Raw genomic sequence first — 22,616 nt, forward strand, 5'->3', positions numbered from 1 at the left:
GATTAATCAGAAGGTGAAATTTGCTGATTGGCAGTCAACAACCCCTGATCAAAACCAAGAGCTGATTCCCTGCTCGAAGTGAAAGAAACCTTGTCAGCAGTGACAAGGTTGTTCCCTAGGGAAATAAGCTTCCCTTGTGAATGACCACAGAATCTGCATGGGGTGTAGCTGTGGGAAAACATACCATGGCATTTGTTCTTTGTGCATGCAGGAAACGTTGTGCCAAGAGCAGGGGTGTAACTAGGGGAGAGGGGGCTGGTTTCTCTGGCAGCCCCTCTCCCTGGCAGCCCCTTGGAGTGAGGGAGATAATGAAGAAAGTAGGGAGGGGTGGAGCTGGGCGGCCCTTAGGAGCTGGAGAGCCTGGGTTCTTTGAACCCATCTGCTCTGCTCAGTTATAGCTATATACCCCTGGCCAAGAGAACAGTCTACCTAATTTCAGCCATGCAAGGATGCTAAGTGTATTCAGGACCAATTAATGGGGGAAAGCCAATATAACTTCTCTCTCAGCCACATCCATGGAATGTAATTCTCAGATTGCTTCTTAGAGAAGTGGTGGAATGCTGTTCCAACATTCAGAGGTGGGTTATATCATTGCTCCCTACGACCCTGGCGTGTCTCAGATTCCCCTGTGTCATGGTCCAGATTGTCACAATTCCTGCTCTCAGTAGTAGGGATGTGAGAATTGATTTGTGGCCAAATCAATTTGACTCAAATCTGGGCGACTCGAGCGATCAGAATCAAACCAAATTTGAATCAGATCACCCCAGATTCAAGCTCAAATCAAGCCAGGCTGATTTGATTTGAACTCAAATCAAATCACAAAAATCAATTCGAACACATCCCCACTCAGTAGTGACACTGAGTCAGCTGCTTAGCAGATAGGACTAGCTGCAGCCACAGATCTCGACACCAGCCTAGAACCTACTTAGGAAGCTGCCTTATACTGAGTCAGACCATTGGTTCATCTAGCTCAGGACTGCCTACACTAACTGGCAGCGGCTCTCCAAGATTTCAGGCAGGAGTCTCTCCGAGGCCTACCCAGAGATGCTGCCAGGGACTGAACCTCGGACCTTATGCATGAAAAGCAGATATTCTTTCACTGAACTATGGCCCCATCCTCAAAGGGCATGAGCCCCTGTGGCAGCACTCTTGGAATCAGAGCCCACTCCGGAGCGGGTCTCTCCCACACCATCCTGCCCACCAATATCAGTATGCCAGTGCCAACAACAAGCTCAAGAGGAGCAGATGGAGCAGAAGAGTAGTGATGGACTCCAAGCCAGAAGGCTGCCCCATTAAGGCTTTCATACTCCAGCCTGGGAAGCAGAACCCTGAGTCTGAGCTTGGGATGCTAGCTGAGTCTGAAGGGCTCAGCCTGCCTCTGGCTAGTGTTGAGTCAGTTTGCTCCCTTGGACCAGTGTTCTCTCTAACAGGGATTCCCAGATGTTGTTGACTACAACTCCCAGAACCCCTCGCTGCAATGGCTTTTACTTGGGGATTCTGGGAGTTGCAGTCAACAACATCTGGGAATCCCTGTTAGAGGGAACACTGCATTGGACCTCTCCGGGAACACCACAGGAAGATACTGTTCTCATCTGTGTGAGCTGCAGGGCACTTTTATATCCTTTTGGTAACCAGCGAAGCGGCCAAATTTGCAGATGACACCAAACTATTTAGGGTAGTGAAATCCAAAATAGATTGCAAGGAGCTCCAAAAGGATCTCTCCAAACTGGGTGAGCGGGTGACAAAATGGCAAATGCGGTTCAATGTTGGCAAGTGTTAAGTGATGAATACTGGGGCAAAAAAACTCCACCCCAACTTCATACAGACACCGATGGGGTCTGAGCTGTCAGTGACTGACCAGGAGAGAGATCTTGGAGTCGTGGTGGGTTCAGTGCACAGCAGCTGTGAAAAAAGGCCAATTCCATACTAGGGATAATTAGGAAGAGGAATGAAAATGAAAATGCTAATATTATAATGCCCTTATACAAATCCATAGTGCGGCCACATTTGGAGTACTGTGCATAGTTAGGAAGGATGATGTAGAAATGGAAAAGGTGCAGAAGAGGGCAACCAAGCTGATCAGGGGCCTGGAACACCTTCCTTATGAGGCAAGGCTACAGCATCTGGGGCTTTTTAGTTTGGAAATGCAGAGACTATGGAAAAGCAGTGGCTATGGGGAGACATGATCGAGGTGTATAAAATTATGCATGGAGTAGAGAGAGTGGACAAAGAGAAATTTTTCTCCCTCTCTCACAACACTAGAACCAGGGGACATCCCATTAAACTGAAGGCCGGGAAATTTAGGACCAACAAAAGGAAGTACTTTTTCACAGGGCACAGAATTATTTTATGTTGTTATTATTTAATTAACATATTTGTATACCGCCCAAAACACAAGTCTCTGGGTGGTTTACAACAAAACAATAAAAACAAGTATAAAGGTTAAAACATAACAATAATTTAAAATTTAAAACGTTAAAACTATTAACAACCATCAAACTATTAAAACAGTATCTAATTAAAAGCCCGGGTGAACAAATTTGTCTTGACTGCCTTTTTAAATGTCGTAAGAGATGGGGAAGCTTATTTCAGCAAGGAGCGTGTTCCAAAGCCTCAGGGCAGCAACGGAGAAGGCCCGTCCCCGAGTAGCCAACAGACAAGCCGGTGGCAACTGCAGATGAATTTCTCCTGATGATCTCAATGGGTGGTGGGGCTCATAGTGAAGAAGATGCTCTCTAACATCTAATTAATCTATGGAATTCTCTGCCACCAGATGTGGTGATGGCCACTAACTTAGATGGCTTAGACAAATTCACACAGTACAGGCCTATCAATGGCTATTAGTCTGGTGGCTACAGGTCACTTCCAGCCTCAGAGGCAAGATGCCTCTCAATACCAGTTGCAGGAGAGCAACAGCAGGAGTGAGGGCATGCCCTTACCTCTTGCCTGTAGGCTTCAGAGGCATCTGGTGAGCCACTTTGTGAAACTGGATGTTGGCCTAGACAGACCTTGGGCCTGATCCAGCAGGGCCGTTCTTATGTTTCTAGCATGTGCCTGTATCCTACATGATACAAACAGGACCTTTAGCATCCAAAATGTGTTTAAAGCTGCTGTTTGATATGGCTCCATGCTGCAAGAAACTCCCAATTAGGAGGTTTCCTGTGTTCACCATATACTAAACAAAGAAAATGTGTGTTCCATCCTGCTATAATGTGTAAAGCAGCCTATCAAGGCATAGCGGATAATTTTGGACTTGAACCTAGATAAATATCTATGCTCAGTCAAAGGCTGAGTGGATGGCACTGGGAATTTGTACCCTACAGTCTGTCCTTAAAATCAGGACAGGGAGGAATATTGGCTTGCCAAGTTATTATGAAAATGAATGAGTATTGACTTGCCAAGTTATTATGAAAATGAATGACCCATAAAGCACTTTGCAGTGTCTGGCTCTTGTTCTGGGCAACTAGCTGGATAGAATCACCAGTGACCTCAAATAGGGATAAGCATCTGCACTCACATTAGCTAAAAGTGCCTCATTGCAGAGGTGAGGTGAGATTCAAACACAGTTTCTGGCTCATAGATAAATATTATTCTATTCGGTGTTCTAATATGGGTTGTTTTAACTAGTGTCAGGGAGCCATCTTATTTATTTATTATTTCTCTGTGTAAACTGCCCTGAGCCATTTTTGGAAGGGCAGTATAGAAATCGAATTGATAGTTATCACTGATTAAAAGCAGGGTCCCCATAATAGATTTAATAAATAAACTAAACTCTCTAAGGCCCTGCTAACTGAGCAAAGGGGCACCCTTTGCTGAAGAAAGTGGACAGGGAGAAATTCTTCTCCCGCTCACATAACACTAGAACCAGGGGTCATCCCATGAAATTGATTGCCAGGACACTTAGGACCAGCAAACAGAGGTACTTTTTCACACAACACACAATCAACTTGTGGAATTCTCTGCCACAAGACGTGGTGACAGCCAACAACCTGGATGGCTTTAAGAGGGGTTTGGATAACTTCATGTAGGAGAGGTCTATCAACGGCTACTAGTCGGAGGGCTATAGGCCACCTCCAGCCTCCAAGGCAGGATGCCTCTTAGTACCAGTCACAGGGGAGCAACAGCAGGAGGGAGGGCACGCCCTCACCTCCTGCCTGTGGCTTCCAGCAGCATCTGGTGGGCCACTGTGCGAAACAGGATGCTGGACTAGATGGGGTCATCTAGGATGCTAGGAAACAGGATGCTTGGGCCTGATCCAGCAGGGCTGTTTCTATGTTCTTAAAATTGGTGATTCTCTTATATCAAGCAGGAGAGCAACTAGTCCAGTTAACACACACAGCACCTGCTTCCCACCAGTGACTACTGCTGGCTTCTTCCTTGGGTTTCTTTTAGACTGCGAGTCCTTTTGGGACAGGCGGCCATCTTATCTATCTAATCCAGGGCTTCTCAACCTTGGGTCCCCAGATGTTATTGGACTTCAGCTCCCATAACCCCCAGCCCCAGTGGCCTTGGGTTGGGGATTATGGGAGTTGAAGTCCAAAAACATCTGGGGACCCAGCGTTGAGAAGCCCTGATTCTAATCTCTCTATGCAAACCAGTTTGAGAACTTTTGTTGATAAGCAGTTCCTAGTAGGAGTAGTAGGGTGAGTGGCCTGCTCTGGACTCCACAGAAGCTTGTGCCACCCATCATGCATGCTGCCTTCATGCAGCCACAGGATTCTTCGGCTCTAGTTCTGCAGCGGCATCACACGAGCCCGGCCGCCAGTCCTTCTGGAAGCGGGTCGCTTGAGCATCATCTTTCCTCACCCCTCCTCGCTTGCTCTGGAAATTCCCCGCTTCGCTTCCTTCCCGTCCCAGGCGAGCACGTGTACGGCGCTGGCGGTTCACGTGTCCTCGCCACTCTTGCCCGCTCTTCCCCGCAACCTCAGCCCGGCCGGCGCGCTGCGGCACCGGGGACAAGGGATGGAAAGGGAAGACAAGAGGAGGAGCCAGAGGAGGGCGGGGCCTATGGAAATTAGCCGGCTGGCCGGCGCAGGGTGCTTTGTGGGATGCGTAGTTCTGCCCTTCAGGCTGAGGCCAGGGCCGGGAGGCGAGCTGGACCACAATCCCCGCCGTGCTCAGCGAGAGGGAAGAGCCGGAGGGAGGGCTGGGGGGGCCGCGCAGGCGCATCGAGGGCGGGGCGAGAGAGCGGAGCTGCTTTAAGGTGGTAGGGGCGGTTTCTCCCCCCGCTTTTATTCCTTCTGGGCTCGAGGGCTGCTGAGGGCTGCAGCGCTGTTGCTGGGCCAGGTAAGAGCGCGCGCGCGCGCGCGCGCGCACGCTCGCGAAGTGGTGTGTGTGTGTGGAGGGGTTGTCATTGTGTGAGGGGCTTTTTCTGAGCGGGGTGGGGGGCAGGATTCGCGGCAGGCAAGCGCTGTCAGTAATCTTGGGGCGATTAAAATGTGGGGTGTTTGGGGGTGTTTTTTTTTAAGGGAGGGGCATGTTAAGGGGAGCCCCCCAAGAGGAAAGGGGGAGGGGCTTGTGGGTGGAAGAGAATGTCTTCTTTGGGTGGAGGGGGGGGAGCTCATGGTATAATTTGAGGGGTGGGGGAGCTGTGACCATCTGGACCCCACCCCGGATTCTGAATGGACTTCCTCTTAAGATTGTTTAAGAAGCCTCTTTTGCAAGAGATGTGTTGGATTGCGGGGTGTGTGTGTGTGTGTCCAGTTTAGAACTGGGACTGACTACAGTACCAGGATATACGAGTGGGGGGGGGCAAAGGGGAAAATAATGGGAGTGCCCTCTTGCAGGAGGACAGAGGGGGACTTCTAAAAAACCAAAAACCTCCCAGTCATTCCTTCCCACAGCATGACCTATTCCTTTCTGTGCCTAGAGAGTCACAGTTTTTGTCCCTGTGTGAAAGAGGAGTCCATTTTTTCTCTCCCCTAGTGCCGCTGGGATGCCAGATCGCGCCCCCGCCCCGTGGCTGCTAACTTATCTTTTTTGGCAACCTCGGTGACACCTTGATCAGTGGATCCTTGATGAGGACTTTTGAGGCCAGGGTGTATTGGGGTGGCTTTATGTGGGCAGTGCCATTCCTCACTTGGGAAGGACGTCGGGAGCCTTTTGCAGGGAAGAGATACTGGCCATATCAGGCGGATGGAGTGGGGGAGTTCAAGAGGCAGCTGTTCTCATGTGTTGTTTGGGATCTCTTCCCCTTCAGATTATGCCATGGGTTCTCAAACTTGGGGTTCCCAGAAGATGTTGGACGACAGTTCCCCTCATCTCCAGCCACGATGGCCTTTGCCATTGTGGCTGGGGATGATGGGAGTTGTAGTTGAACATCATCTGGGGACCCAAGTTTGAGGACCCCTGGATTGTGCAGTTCTGGTGCTGGGAGGCCTTCAGCCTCCGCTCCCCACCGACAGAATAGTACTTCCCACAGGTCTAGTGGAAACAGGTTATTCTGTTTCTTTTTGCTAATCCATCATCATCATCATCAATCCAAGGATTTTTCAGGTGTCTGACCTGCTGCTGGACTCTTTAGAAGGAAATCCCTGCTGTGTACGCCTACAAAGCATGGGTGAGATTATAAAAGTGGGTGTGCAGAAGGGCTTTTGCAGGTTGAGGACCTCTCCCTTGTTTTTGTTGCTGCAGTTGCAAGGGGAAAGCTGCCTGGAGAGGGTAGTGGTTATTTTCTTCCTGAAACACTTAAAGGATAGCTGTATTTCGGGAGATGTAGAGGTTGCAGGGATAGCGGTTGACGCTGCTGCCCTCCAGTTCTGGAATAATGCTTTTTTAAAAGGAAGATACATTTGAAATGTAAACTGCTCAGTGCTGTTTACAAATTGGCCCCACAGAGGGTGCTACAAAAGAGGTAATGTATGATCCAGCAACACATCTGGCAGCAGAGAGAGGATGCAGAATAATCTTCCAGCTCACACAAAAACAATTCTGCAAGGCCGGGTGTGCATGTTGTATTCTGTGTGGGAGATGTCGGTATGGGCTTCTTGAAATGCCTTTCATGAAACTACCTTGAGCTGAAGATGAAAGTAGGCAGTGACCTGCTAGTTGTCATCTTAGGAAAATGGCTTTGCTGACTATCTTTTAAATGCTTGATGTAAGATTTTTTGTGTGTGTTACAAAAAATTGTGACTCCTCCTAACAGGCAAGATTTGCTGACTCATGTAGTATGAGGCATTCTTCCCCTGTGATGTAGTATGTTTAAAAAAATATCCAACCCTAAAGGCTGCTTTAAATGCGCTAGAGGTAGAAGGTATAATGGCAGCAGAACAAGGTGACTTTCGAGCAAGAGCTTTATAGGTCAGTTGATTTATCATAATCTTTAAAAATAGAGAGAGTGAGTGATGAGAACATTTCGAGGAAGTCAAATACCATGTTAACATGAAGAGGAGCAGTTATGCTTTTATGGAAATGTATGTAACTTATTTAAGTACTTGTTGTTCTGCACACAACATGCAGTGTGATGAATACAACATGCCAGTTAAAATCTTAAATGAACTGTTGGACATAGGAAGATCTTGCTTCAAAAGAGGGGACTAAGTAGCTGGATTATTTTTATTTATTTATTTATTTAGTGTGCGTTTTTCTCAAAGTGCTCACATCATCTCTGATTCCTTGACCCTTGCCTTAAAAAGAAAAAGAAACATACCGATGAAGGGCATGTCTGGGAAATAGGCTTGGAAAGAGTAAAGAATAAGTAAAGGAAGATGGGCTAATATGTTATTATTGCCCTTTGTAGGGGCATTTAATATTGCGGAAGAATGATGGAGACAAACTAGCAAGTAACTTCCAAATGTGTTTACATTGTGGGGTTTTTAGAGCTGTTGTTACTGTTTTTGTGCTATTGGTAGCTTGGCTGGGGATGCTGGGAGTCGTAGTTCAGCAACAGCTGGAGGACCATTAACCCTTAAAATATGGTTAATTCGTAACCATCTGTGTTCCTTGTTTTGCTGAAGATAGCTACATTTTTAAAATGCATGATGAAAAGTTCTGTGTATTTTGATGTTTGCATAGTTGCACATAAGAAAATTGCTCCAACAAAAGATAAAGCTTGATTTATGATACTACACATTGGTCGTTTTTGGAGTGTGCATGTACAGTGAGGGATTCTTTGTGTGAATAAGACTGTTTGCCAAGATGTGGTGATCTGTGTTTGTAGAGAGATTGATGTATGTTATGAATTTTGAAGATAGGTTGGTTCAACTTAAAAATAAAAAAATATGAACTCCAAATAGTGCTTGAAACCTTTTATAGGAAAGGGTGGGTTTCTTTTATGACTTTCTTTTCTATATTGCAGAAAATATGGGTGAGATATATAGAGCTGCTGTGTTAACTGTTTCCAACCCAGTTTTGTAGCCAGTGTACTTTGGGATCATTTGGGGTCACCTCAGTAGCAGTACGTGTGAAATAGTATCTGTCTTCTGCTTGGCAGTACTAGAAGTACATTGGCCTACCATATGTTGCAATGGGATTTCAAAACTGTAACCCAAGCCTGTTTAAGAAAATGCAGGGTGCAACTGTTTCTCAAACAACATTGCTTTGTCTCTTTCCCCCACCACCCAGACTTTTCTGCTTGGCAAATATATTTGTTAACCCTGGCGTTTACGGAAGGAGAAGATGAAAGATATCGATCTGGGGAAAGAGTATGTTATACCAAGTCCTGGATATAGAAATGTGAGAGAGAGAAGCAGCCTGAACCAACATGAAGAAGAAGAGCAGAAGTACCAGCAAGAGAAGTACAAGGTCAGGAGCTATGGGTTTGTTTGGTTTGATTTTTCGTCCTCCACTTACAGACCGGTGTGGCACTTTATTGGATTACATAATGTATTCACTTTAAATTTTATGATGTCAACTTTGCCCCTAATCAACTTTAACTGTAATGATAATTATAATTATAATCTGTTTGTACTTTCATTTATGATCACTGAAAAGGACATAATGTACATTGATGATTGATATCAATATGTGCTGGGAGGAGAGTCCTAACTGTAAACATTCAAAAAACAGTGGCCAACATTCTCACTAATGGTGTGCATGTGTAGCCAAAAAAGCACATGCTCAGCACGAGTGGCCCTGCTTCTGAAGTGCAGATGTTTGTGCAGGTAGGGAGGCGATTTTTACCAATCTTCTCTCCCACTGGGAGCACTCTGTGCCTGGAAGTAGTCCCTGCAGTCTGTGTGACCCTCAGAGACCTACTTCTGGGTCTTACAGAGCACTTACAGATGGAGGGGAGATTGGTGAAAATCACCTCCCACCTGTCTGAGCATTCACACTTCAGAAGTGAGGCTGCTAGTGCTGCACACATGCTCTTTATGATTGCACATGCACACCATTAATTAGGATATCAGCCAAATAGTTCCTCTCTGTGCAAAGAAAAAGCAAGCTAATGAGGGAAACTATACCACCGTTGACTGGACTCCATATATTTTGGTTGAGCTTAGTAGCTGAGCTTAATTTACTTCTGTTATCTTGCTGCCTGTTTCACAAAGCCAAAGTAAGTCTGTCCCTTTTTGTATCATTTGTGGAAGAGGGAGTAATGCTTGAAACAACTTGTTCCTCCAACCTGTGACACTGATGCTGTATCCAAGCACAAGATGCACTCCGTCTCTGTCAGTGGCATAAACTAGCAAATTCCTTACTCCTCTGGTGGACTATACTACTTTTTTATCATTTATATTTCTTTTAAAAACATGCACTGAAAGCAATGTATAGTCAAAATTAAGTAACTTATACAATAAAACAACAACAAAAATGGGAGAAAGCCTTGAATTAAAAACCAATTTACAAGGCATAAAAGGTTTTAATTTTGTGCATGAAGATCAGCAATGATCTAGTGTTGTGGGCTTTCCTGAGAAGCTGCTTCCAAAGTGGTGGTGCTGCCACTACAGTGAATGCCCTGCCCTAGGCTCCATTAGATTTTGCTTCATGGAGCAAGGCCTTTCTCCAGCAGATCATAAAGAGCAAGGTAATTCAGTTTGGAAGTGATGTTCCCATGCATAGTAGTTTCCCCTGCTGGTCACTAAAATTAAAGGTACAGCTATTCTGGCAACCATTTTTGTGGACTCTTGATTATTGGGTTCTACAATTATTGCTGGTATTAGTGCATGTTTAGTAGTGAAAGATACAGGAATTTGTCTTGTATGGAGAGAGACCAGTGATTCATGTGTTTACCCCCTAAAATTTGATTTGCTTGGGTGGCAGCTCTCCAGTATTTCCCCATCCTTAAAGAAGATTTATTTATTTATTTATTCATTGTTGCATTTCTATACCGCCTTTCATTAAAAGACAACCCCAAGGCGGTTTATAAAAGTTGAAAACACACAATAAAAAGGCAATAAAAACATCAAGCTAAAAAATATAAAAACATATAAAAAAACAGGCAAAGATGCTGTAGATTGAACTGATGACCTCTTAGAACTTATACTACATCACTGAGTTGTTTTGTGAATGTTATAGGTTGCTTTAATAAATGATGCTTTTGAATCATGCATGCATCTCTTGAATGAATACTGATTCACTCTTGTTTGTTGGGTATGGTTTGGTGCCAAACCACATGCGCCAGAGCCATTCTAATGCAAACTTTTACTAAACCATTTTCTCCTGACCTAAACTTGCGAAGCCACCTTGGCTTCCATTTTCCTTGAACTCACCAAACTCTGGTTGAGAAACAAGCCCCTGCAGCTCTATCTTCCAAGAGCTGCAGTCTTCCTCCTACAGCCAACTTCCATGGCCACAAGTCGTCCTATGCATCTCCTACTTAGCTTCTTCCTGGCAGCAGCTCTCTAGGTCCCATCCACCTGTTGTGTTGATTTGCTGAGCCCTGGAGTTCATCAGCCTGTCAGTCGAGACAGGGTTCATTTCCAGTTCACTCTAGTGGGAGGGGAGTCCGATCACTACAACATCTTATGAGATTATAAATGGATGCTGTTGCTGTCACATGATCATAGTTATCATTTGTGTAATGAGGGCTAGAAACCTACTTTTGTTCCTGCCAACATTAAAACTGGGACTTTTGAGGTTCTGATGAGCTTGAGAGCCTTGGAGAGAGTACAGTTTTGTCTGCCTATGGTGTGACTGATATGTGGAGATCTGTGGTAAGTGCTGATGAATCAAGGGGAAATCTCCAGATAAAAGTTAACCTAAATAACTGGTGAGATGTTTAAGCAATTGTAAATAAACCAAATTAACTAGCAAGTGCTTTTGACTAATTATGATTGATTCAGAGCTGGCACTTTATACATATTTAATCATGCACTGCCTCTTAAAATATTTCATTAGAGCTAATGTTTAACTTAGTGTGAGTTTTCAGTGTGAAGAATGTTTCATATATAATACTTAGTAGTGATTCTTCACTGCATGCTGTTCAAGATGTAAGATCCCAATTCTTGTCCTCAGAAATGTGTATACTTAATTGGGAAATACATCGTATTAATAATCAATGTTGTCCCTAAATATTTTCTTGCCTTTTTGATGACCTGCTGTTCTTGCAATGTTGTGTAGACCAATTCAAGTATCCCAGGCTGAAAAACATTCTAGTTGGCTTTTAGAAAGTATGGGGAGACCTAATAATTTTAACAGACACAAACTCGGCTTTTGTAAGCAGATTAATTTTAGAAAGAAAAAAACCAATAGGAAATAAACTTGAGCAGGGTGGAAAGTGTTAGTTTATGATAATACAGCTCAGAGTGGTCTGTGCAATTATTCAGTTTTATGTTGGATGATTGACCACTTACTCTCTTAGAAATGTTTCCTTAAAGATATAGTTTGCGTTTAGGAGTAATGGGAAACTATCGTTTGTAGCTACAAGAATGAGGCAGCCATGGGGCAGTTCCATTCACTCTTTCTCTCTTTTCCTTTGGTAATATAGTAATATTCTAGTCACTCTCCCTCTGAAGGGACGCTGTGTTCTGCACCCACACAAAGCTGATTTCCAAGTGCAGTCCTCTATGGAGCTCATTATGGTGATCGCCTCTGCAATGGAGGCAGGTTGATGGTCAGCACCTCAGAAAAGACTTCAATTTCCTCAATGGGGAAAATGCTACTAGTTCTCACTATTAAGAGCCTGCTTTTCCGGCAGCTAGTTAGGGTGATTCAAATAAACTGCTAGCGGGGTAGCTATGTTGAGCAAAAGCAGAGTCTCTTGTGGCACCTTAAGCATTAACAAATTTATTGTGGAGTGAATGTTCTTTGGCCAGAATTGCAACTTCATTAGTGTTACACCTGAACATGATGCAATTGTGGTCCATGAAAGATTATGCCATAAGATTCTAGGTGGTTAATTGAGTCTTACTTGTGTGAACAGATTAGAAGCTTTTTTTGTCGCTAATAAAGAAAAATGCTTTTAACAGGTATGTACTACAAGAGCTTGGACATAATACCAAGTGCCGTGTCAGCTTGCAGTTTGTTGGCATTCTGTTCTTTGGTTTCCTGCTTTGGTCTGTGACTCAGCAAAATATGACTGTTGCTGTAGAGGGGAGGGGAAGTAGGAATATCTGACTCTTGTGCTCAAATGCTGGCAGTGCGACTGAGCTGCTTAGTAGCCTTCTGGTGCTGTTAGCAAAATCCATGATCCAATAGGAGCACTTCACTGTCATGTTGCTGTTGACAACAGTATTACTATTGGCAGGCAGCCTTTTTTTAAAAAAAAAGTTGCAAGGATTTGAACCTCGCTGAAGCTATAGCCTTTTGCAATTGGCTTGTGCCCATAATTGTGCTTATGCATTGTGTAACTTCCTCAGCAAAGCAGATTGAAGCAGCTAGAAGCGGCTTTTTGTCTGCACAGCCTAAAGCTAGCACAATGTGCCTTGAATGTCCTCTGTTATCCTTAGAGATCTGGGCATTAGAACTTGGGATGTCTGTTAAATATCTGTAAACTACAAGGATAAAATTGTGCACTGAAAGGCATGTAAAAATAAGGTACCGGTATTTGAAGTTTGGGTAATATATGGCATCAGGATGGACATAAACACAAGAGAGCTGAACTAAAGTTGCAATAAACTAAAGGTTGGCAACTTAGGTTATACTTTCAGAATGGGTTTTAAAAAGCAAAGTATTTCTTCTTCATAACAATGTAAGTAATGCTGAATAGTTTGAGAATGCTACAAGAGTGTTGAAAGTTGCAAATCTTTAAGTGGTACCACCAGCTTCTTCCTTGGGGAGTGCAACTGTGGAACAATCAACAAGTGAAATTGTGTAACTACCATTCAGTTATCACTGAATGTTTCTCAAGAAATGAATTTGCCTAAAAGGCTTGTGAAGGAGTGTGCGATGTGGGAAGAAATGCTTATTACTTGTCACTGCGAGCCCACATTTTTTCCAAACTTACAACATTCTCCTTGTGCCTTAGTTGTACAAAAGATACAAAACAACTTGTTTACGTACAAAAGTCTGTAAATTGAGCAGGATTTATTTTATTTTTTTAGCGGGGCAGTTCACCTTAAGTGGCACAGTGGGGAAATGCTTGACTAACAAGCAGAAGATTGCCGGTTCGAATGTGTTTCCCAGACCTATATCGGGCAGCCGTGATATAGGCAGATGCTGAAAGGCATCATCTCAGATTGTGCGGGAGCAGGATTGGTAAATCCCTCCTATATTCTACCAAAAGAATACCACAGGGCTCTGTGGGTGGCAGGAGTCGAAATAAACTTGATGCCATACTTTACCTTTACCTTTTTAGTTCCTGGAACAAACTTCGTAACCTTGCTGACTGATAGACAGTTGGTTTGGGTTTTTTTTCCTTTTTCTGTTTTTACCTGAAATTACTAATATGTTTGCCTTAGTGAATGGTTTTGGCATGTATGTTGTGAGAATAAGATATAGAGAACTTGGCAGGATTAAAAGTAATCTGAAAATATGTGAAACTTTCTCAACAGGATTGATAAATGCTACCATCCAATAAAATACATTGCCTTCTCTCTCATATGCTATATTTAAAGGTAGCCAGTGTATGTGATCTGTGACACCCCAAAGTAAATCCCAGTTCAGCCATGGTTTCCCTGAGTAACTCTGTTCAAGGCAATATCTTGCAGCCTGTGGTATTCACTGGTAAGAACAAAACTGGAGATGGATGGATATGGCAGCTCCTTGCTTTTGAAGCTGGGCAAACGTGAAATTTTTTCCCTTTTTAATTATTTATTTGTTTATCTATCTATCAAATTTGTACACCGCCCCAAACTTTCATCTCTGGGCGGTTAACAATAGCATAAAACAAGTTAAAAACATATACAAAAAACTTAAAACAATTTAACAATTTAAAAATAAACCAGAGATTAAAACGTAATTTTTTTTAGGAAGCTGAGAAAGCTTGGGCGAAAAGATGGGTGAGTTTGAGTGCGTTCTTTCAGGAACTAGTTTCTGTTCAATATTTAGAATGTGCTAAAACTTAATTTAAAATCAGTAGTAGTAATTGTCTAAATAAGTGTTTGTTAAAACTTGTAATAGCCAGTCATGGGCAAAATAATGGAGCAATGAGTGCATGTAGCACACAGTGTTCTGATGAATCTGTTTATCTACTCTTCTCTTCCTCTTCCCACCTTGCCTCACTTTCTGATACATGAATGGTTATTTTTCCATTGAATGTGCTCTTACTTCTGCCATTATGGAAGACTAACTATTGTGACCGTCAGTATATTTTGTCTGTAGTAGCTGAAGATGTCATTCCTAACACCGCTCACAGAATTCTTGCCAGAATAATAATAATACCTTTCAGTAATCTTGAGAGCATCCTCCTTGCAGTACAACTAAATTCCATTTATCTAAACAGATCAAAATCGTATGAGTAATCTGAATCAGTCTTTGGAATGTGCTCTTCCTTGAAGTAATGCACCTGGAAAGAGTTGCATTCCTCCATGTAAATCTTGAGGAAGCATCTACGAGCGAGAAGAGGCAGGGATCTGGTTTCCTCTTAGTAATCTCTTATGCAAAATCTGGATGGATTTTCCATCTGTGGTACTCTTTTATTACTATTCTTCAGTAAACGAAGGACCTGTTGAGACCTTCAAGTCACCCCTACGATTAATATCTTGATGTGAGATGCATAAAGGCAAGAGTGTGCTGAGCAATGAGTCTTACTTGTTATACCTGTATTTTTCTTTCAAGCAGACAAGGATAAACCAGGACCCTTGACTTTTACCACCAGTTCTGGAATTTTAGTTTAGGTCTCTCTCTTTAGGAACCTATCATAAAACTAAATCTCAGTACTCGTTTCTAGGGGTAACACTTCATCTGTTTTCAAAAAAGATATTTTTAGGCACTCTTATTCAAAAGATCATGATTCCTATTGTGCTTAAGGTGGATAAATGCCTGGAGCTATTAACTAGGCGGGTGCTTTTGTTAACATGCTGGAGCTTATTCTGCAGTGACATTTCAAACATTCTGTTCTGAGTTAAGTATTGAAATGTTGACTCTGTTCATGTACTGATAGTCAACTAATTTTAAGGTGAGGTGGGCTTTTTTCTGGTAAAATACTATAAAAAATGAGGAAGGACTTCATCATGTGATTCCTGGTAACAGCATTGCAAAGCCAAATTCAATATTAGGAGTGAACTAGGGAGTACTGTGTTCTGCAGTGCGCATGTTGGGCAGATCTTCTGTAGGCTCAGACAACAAAAACTGAGGGTTCTGTGCAAAAGACTAGATTGTGGGGTCCCCCGCCAGTGCAATCTTAATATGAGCTGCTCACCCAGAGGGAGAGCAGAACCCATTGTGTCCAGGAAATCGGTTGTGAAATGAAAAATAGTACATGGCAAGAAAAGAGGTCTGTTTTCAGAAAAGCATTGCAGGACATTCTATTTTAAAATTAGACTTTTATATGAATGTGAAATGGCAAGTGGCTTCAGGAGAATCAAAGGGAGTTGCTGACCAAAGAGGCAACATTTCTGCTCTGCTTTAAGGCATGTAATGTGTATGGAGGTAGGGGTGCTGATAGACACTTGTTAATTTGGTGAGTGTGACCATTGAATTCCATCTCTCCTATCCTGAACATTCTAATCTTTTGTCCGAAGGGCTGAACTAGCCTGACTGTTCTGGGAACAAACACAGAGCCATGACAGTTGCTTCCCTCACATTTATGTTCTTTTAATCCAGAGTGATTCACTGGCTGTGTTTACTTGCCTGAAATAAAGCATTTGGAATGGCTTGGGGTCCTAGTGGATAGGCCAATGGAAGACGTCAAGCTGGTGTGTGGCAACAGTGAAGAAGGCAAATTCTGTGTTGGGAACTATTGGTATACGGAAGAATTATGGGGCTGAAGGGGCAAGGTAGATTGCTAGAGCACAAGTGGAGTAAGACTTATCTCGAGTCCAACAGATTACAACACAGAGTGCATTTTAAGATCTATGCTCTGGCAATGTGCGCAGCAAAGAAACAGGTCTTTACTGCTTGCATTGTTTCTGCAAGCTCACACAAAGTGGAGTTGTCTAGGATTGTGAGAGGTCTAGTACGTGCCCCATCTCCCTTGAATGAGAATTTGGATCCATCAATTACCCGTTAATGAGTGTTTGGGCTGATGAAATCTCTCTTATTCAAGCTGAATAAGATATTTTACTCTCTTATTACAGTTACTGCAGAGCCCACTTGGAGGTCCCCAGCAGCTCCTTTTGCATAGTTAAATTAGATCAATTTCAGATTGTGACTTCCCAGGATGTGGACAGGCTGCTTGGGGCACTTCATCTTACTACCTATTCACTTGATCCTTGCCCTACATGGCTTATACAACCTAGCAGGGAAGTTATTGGAGAGGTTCTTGTTAAGCTCATTAATGCTTCTGAGGGAGGGAAGGATGCCTCCTTGTCTCAAGGAGGCAGTTATTAGACCACTGTTGAAGAAATCTGCATTAGATCCCTCAGAACTGGGCAATTATAGGTCTGTCTCTAGCCTCCCATAGTTGGGCAAGTTGAGTGAGAGAGTAGTGGCATCGGCTCCAGGCAATCGTGGAAGAAGCAAATTATCTGGACCCATTTCATACTGGCTTTCAGGCAGGCTATGGGGTTGAGACGGCCTTGGTTGGCCTGTTGGATTATCTCCAATTAGGAACTGATGAAGGAAAACTCCACTATCCCTTTTCACCTAGTTGTGTCACCTACCTAAGCCCTAAAGGCCACAAGTTTCTGCACTCTGCTGTTACAGGGCCCCTCTTCTGGGAAACAATACTCTGCCCCCCTTGACTAGAGATAAGCACAGGTTGACCATAGCTTGCCCTGCCTGACTAGAGATAAGCACAGATAAAACCGATTGGTTCATTATTGCTGGTTTCTGCCTTGTAATTGGTTCACCTTATCTACCAATGGCTAAGCTTTATTCTGCTTGTACAAGTATGATTGGTGTATACCATGAAACTTTGGCCTCTGATAGGCTCTGTACTCAGTCCTATAGCCTGTAAACAGTATAAAAGACTTCTGCCAAAAGCCTGTGTATGTGCTCCTGGAAGAGAGACACCCGGCATGTCGTGATCAATAAATGCTTGGACCTGATCGATGGTTTGGCCTCTGCTCATTAAACAAACGGAGAAATCACAGAATTTCTCCATCGGAATTGATGGGGGAGTATGACTCTGTTGATCCTTTTGGATCTCTTGGCGGCTTTCGATACCATTGGCCATGGTATCCTCCTGGAGCACCTGAAGGGATTGGGAGTGAGAGGCACTGCTTTGCAGTCTCCACTCCTCCCTCTCAGGTAGGTTCCAGATGGTGTCACTTGGATATAGTTGCTCTTCAAAACAAGAGCTATTGTATGGGGTCTTGCAGGGCTCCATTCTATCGCCATTGCTTTTTAACATCTACATGAAACCTCTGGGAGAGATCAACAGGGGATTTGGTGCAGTTTGTTATCAATATGCTGATGAACTTCCCTAAATGCCTGCCTGGAGGCAGTGATGGACTGGATGAGGGAGAACAAACTGAGGCTGAATCAAAGCAAGACAGAGGTACTCATTGTGAGAGGTCAGAGCATAGGAAGTGGGTTAGATCTGCCTATTTCGGATGGGGTTATATTGCCCCAGAAAGAATAGGTATGTAGTCTGGGAGTACTTCTGGACTCAAACCTCTCCCTGGTCTCTCAGGTTGAGGCAGTGGCCAGGAGGGCTTTCTATCGGTTTGGCTGATACACCAACTGCATCCATTTTTGGAGATAAACAACCTCAGAACAATGGTGCATATATTTGGAACATCCAGACTTGACTACAGCAGTGTGCTGTATGTGGGGCTGTCTTTGTATGTAGTCCAGAAACTGCAGTTGGTACAGAATGCAACAGCCAGGTTGGTCTCTGGGGGTTACCCGAAGAGATCATTTTACGCCCATTTTAAAAGAATGACACTGGCTGCCAACAAGTTTCCTGGCAAACTACAATGTGTTAGTTAATTACCTATAAAGCCCTGATAGGCTTGGGTTCAAGGTATTTAAGAGAACACTTTCTTCATGAACCCCACTGCCTATTAAGATAATATGGAGAGATCTGGTTGTGGTTGCCACCAGCTTGATTGAATGCAACTCTCCCTGGTATCCCAGGTTGAGGCGGTGCCCAGAGGTGCTTTTTATCAGTTTCGCCTGATATGTCAGCTGCGTCCATTTCTTGAGATGAATGACCTCAAAACAGTGGTACATATGCTGGTAACCTTTAGGCTGGATTACCGCAGTGTACAGTTGGTTCAGAATGCAGCAGCCAGGTTGGTCTTGGGTCATCTAGGAGAGGCCATATTACTCCTGTGTTGAAAGAACTACACTGGCTGCAAATAAGTTTCCGGGAAAAAGAAAAGGTGCTGGTTATTACCTATAAAGCCCTAAAGAGCTTAGGCCCTTTCTTCTTCACCATGAACCCCACCGCCTGTTAAGATAATCTGGAAAGGTTTGTCTGAAGTTGTTGCCAACTCGTTTTGTGGCTACTTTGGAACGGGCCTTCTCCGTTGCTGCCCCTGGACTTTGGAATGTGCTCCCTGTTGAAATAGGAGTCTCCCCATCTCTGGCAACTTTTTAAAAGGCACTGAAGACACACTTATTCACCCAGGATTTTAATTAGATTTATGGTTTTAAGTTTTTCATGTTGGTTTTAAATGATTTTAATTGTTTAATTTTGTTTTGATTTTAATTGTTTTGTTTTTATTTTGATGTAAACCACCCTGAGCCATTTTTGGAAGGGCGGTATATAAATCAAATCAAATAAATAAAATAAAAACTGGGCCTTTTCTACGGTTGCCCCAGGAGTTTCAACACACTTCATAACAAAATTAGAGAACATCCTCTTCTGGATGTTTTTAGGGACCTTAAAACATACCTGTTTAGTCAGGCTTTTAAGTTTATAGTTTTAAAGCTTTTTAATCTGTATTTTAAACTGTTTTAATTGTGTTAATATTTTAATTGTTGTTTTTTAGATTGTGAACCGCCCAGGGACTTGCGTATGGGGCAGTATAAATATGTGTCTAAATAAAAATATAGTATGTGTGCGTGTGTGTGCACTGTGTGTGTGTACTGGGGCTGGGGGATTTAAACTGCTAGTATTGTAATGCCTTCATACAGATGGATGGTGTGGCTACATTTGGAATACTGTGTACTGGCCAGGCGCAGAGCATCTGCTCCTCTAGTTCGCCTGCTGCCGCTTTCTCCCCCCCATGCCCACCAGCCAAAGAAAATGACGGGGCAAAAGGGCAGAAGGCCGCGGGGGTGGAGAGATAACGGCTGGTGGGTGGGTGAAGACGATGGCTGGCGAAGGAGGTGAGCAGGCAGACAAAAAGGCAGTGGCAGGGGTGAGGGGAGAAAGCAGTGGCGGGTGTGGGGAGAGAAAGCAGCAGTGGGCAAACTAAAGGAGCAGATGCTCTGTGCCCGGCCCAGCTAGTACACAGTATTCCTGTCTGTCTGTCTGTCTGTCTGTCTATCTATCTATCTATCTATCTATCTATCTATCTATCTATCTATCTATCTAATTCTTTTAGCTGGTGTGTGTCCTCCTGGATTTGGCTGTGGAACTCTCGCGACACATTGCGAGAGTTGAGGGGAAAGAAAAAATTGCGGTGGTGGGGGCGGGCCACAAAACGGACAGAGGACATGGCCTCGGCTGGCTGCTCGGAGGCGGTGGGACGGCCTGTCCTGTCCAGGACGTCCCAGGTATGGAAGAGGCGGCAGCGGCGGCCCGATCTGGCGGGAGGTGGCAGGGTGGCCTGGCCTCGCCAGTCTGTCCCGGCCTCGCCAGTCTGTCCCAAGTATGAGAGGCGGTGGCGGCCTGACCAAGTGGGAGCCAGAGGTGGCGGGACGGCCTGGCCTGGCCTTCCCAGATATGGAAGAGGTGGCGGCCAGGCCTGGCCGCCGGAGGTATTGGAAGCCAGGATGGGAGGGAAACTTTTCAGCCCGCTGCCCGGGTAAGAATGACCTGACTGTGGTGGGAGGGGGGCAAGAGAGAGAGTGGGGCAGGGGGGAGAGGGGCAAGAGAGTGGGGGGCAAGAGAGTGGGGGGCAAAATAGAGTGGGGCTGGAGGTGGGGAACAGCAGGCCCACAAAGAACACACAGATGCTCTGTGAGGGTTGACACAGATGCTCTGTGAGGGTTGACTAGTGTATGCGCACGTGTGTGTGTGTGTGTGTGTGATATATATCTTCCCTCCCCCCCCCATTGCTATTCAGGCAGCTGCTCGCGAACTCTCACAAGAGCTGCTACGCATGGGATTAGTGATGGGTATGCCTTAGAAAAAGATATATATAAAGACAGTTCTGATCACCCTATCTCAAAAATGATATTGTAGAGCTGGAAAAGGTACAGAAAAGGGCAACGAAACTGATCAAGAAACTGGAGCTCTTTTCCCATGAAAGCGTTTGGGGCTGCTTTAGGTTAGAAAAATGACAATTAACTAGAGACTTGATAGAGGTGTTCAAAACTAATAATAATAGTAATAAGGATGATGAGAAGAGGATGATGTGGGGCTGCCTTTGTACGTAGTTCGGAAACTTCAGTTAGTTCAAAATGCAGCAGCCAGATTGGTCTCTGGGGCAACCCGGAGAGACCATATTATGCCTGTTTTGAAACAGTTACACTGGCTGCTGATGTGTTTCTAGGCAGAATACAAAGTGCTGGTTATTACCTTTAAACCCTAAACAGCTTAGGTCCTAGTTATCTTAGAAAGTGCGTTCTTCTACATCATCCCCACCATACGTTAAGGTCATCTGAGGAGGTCCGTCTCCGGTTACCACTGGTTTGTCTCGTGGTGACTCAGAGGCGGGGCTTCTCTGTAGCTGCCCTGGTGCTGTGGAATGTACTCCCGGCAGAAATCCGTAATCTGGATTTATTGCTGGCCTTCAGGAGAGACCTTTAAACCTATCTGTTTGGCCTGGACTTCCAGGGATTTTAATTGATTGTAAAAATTTGTTAACTGCTGTAATTGTTTGGCCTGGTTCTCCAGGGTTTTTAACTATTTAAATATTTTAAATTTAAATATTTTAACAATAAAACTAATTGTTTTATGCTGTTTTTATAGTTTTGATTTTAATTGTTTTTTTATTTTGATGTAAACCGCCTTAAGGAGCCATTTTTGGAAGGGTGGTATATCAATCAATCAATCAATCAATCAATCAAATAAAATTAAACTTTATTTGTTAGCTACCCCATAACATATTGTTCTCTGGGCGACTCACAACACAGCACTAAAACATCAAGTAAAAACAAACAAAACATAAAATCACCATGCACACACCAAAATACAATACAAAACAATTGAAAAACATCTTAAAAGTCAGCTAAGAAAATTAAATTTAAAAATCAAAATTTACAGATGGTGTGGAGAAAATGGATTCCTTTCATAATACTAGAACTAGTAGTCACCCGACAAAAGTAGGCAGTTGATTGACAAAAAAACGTACTTCACAATACACAAGCACAACACACAAACACAACAGTACTTCCAATTAATGCATGGGATTCACTGCCAGAGTAGGTGATGACCTTTTTTTTTGGATCACTTTAAAAGAATTAAACAAATTCATGGAGCAAAGATCTATTGATGGTTACCAGCCATGGTAGCTAAATGGAACCCCTAGGCTCAGGGGTATGCCACTGAGCACCAGTTAAGGGGGTTGCAAACAAGGGAGGGCAGCTACCCTCTTACCTTGCTGGTTAGCTTCCTTGAAGCATCTCGCTGGATGCTGTTGGAAACTAGATGTATTCTAGCAAGACTTCTGTTATGAAACCTGAATCTGACATCCCACCTTGCAGGTGGTATACATCTACTTACAAAGTAGATTCGCCAAAATGTCATTTGAAAATCATTTTTAGTTCTTATCTCTTCCTCTCTCTCTCTCTCTTCAGATTTCAACAGTGAAGTCCTGTCACTTCAATCTCATCTTAAATTTTATCTCTTCTTTCCACTGTACTTGCTCTAGTTGTCTGTTTTAGCTCTGAACATCCTCGTATCTGGTTTATCACCCTGCTTCTTATTTCTACCTTCTTGTTTCTGTTATTTGCTTTGTCACTCCACTTAGCTTGTTCTTTCCATCCACCACACCAATCATATCTTTCCTTTTTGCTACTTCCTTCTCTGCTGCATTCTCTTTGCATTCAGTGTAGGCTGCTTATTTTAAGTCTAATTCTTTCCCTTCTCATGCCTTTCCCACATAACTTCATTTTTTCTTCTTCCTCTTCATTCT

The 22,616-nt window shown here is 43.7% G+C and overlaps 1 protein-coding gene across 5 annotated transcripts in view; it reads left to right on the forward strand.

Moving 5' to 3' along the window:
- Positions 1–5,074: 5,074 nt before the first annotated feature.
- The window catches only part of ABCC5 (ATP binding cassette subfamily C member 5), a 91,229-nt gene continuing 73,687 nt past the window's right edge, over positions 5,075–22,616 (forward strand). Inside the window, exons 1-2 of one of the 5 annotated variants that reach the window (XM_053309569.1) lie at positions 5,075–5,286; positions 8,563–8,742. In XM_053309569.1, coding sequence (XP_053165544.1) covers positions 8,617–8,742 — 126 coding nt within the window. In that variant the 5' untranslated portion in view covers positions 5,075–5,286; positions 8,563–8,616. Of the gene's footprint in view, positions 5,287–5,770; positions 6,560–7,276; positions 7,300–8,562; positions 8,743–22,616 lie in introns of those variants that run through there. The other 4 variants (XM_053309561.1, XM_053309564.1, XM_053309562.1 and 1 more) reach the window with 4 other exon arrangements.

This window comes from Hemicordylus capensis, chromosome 3 (genome assembly GCF_027244095.1).
Source record: "Hemicordylus capensis ecotype Gifberg chromosome 3, rHemCap1.1.pri, whole genome shotgun sequence".
Classification (NCBI taxonomy): Eukaryota; Metazoa; Chordata; class Lepidosauria; order Squamata; family Cordylidae; genus Hemicordylus; species Hemicordylus capensis.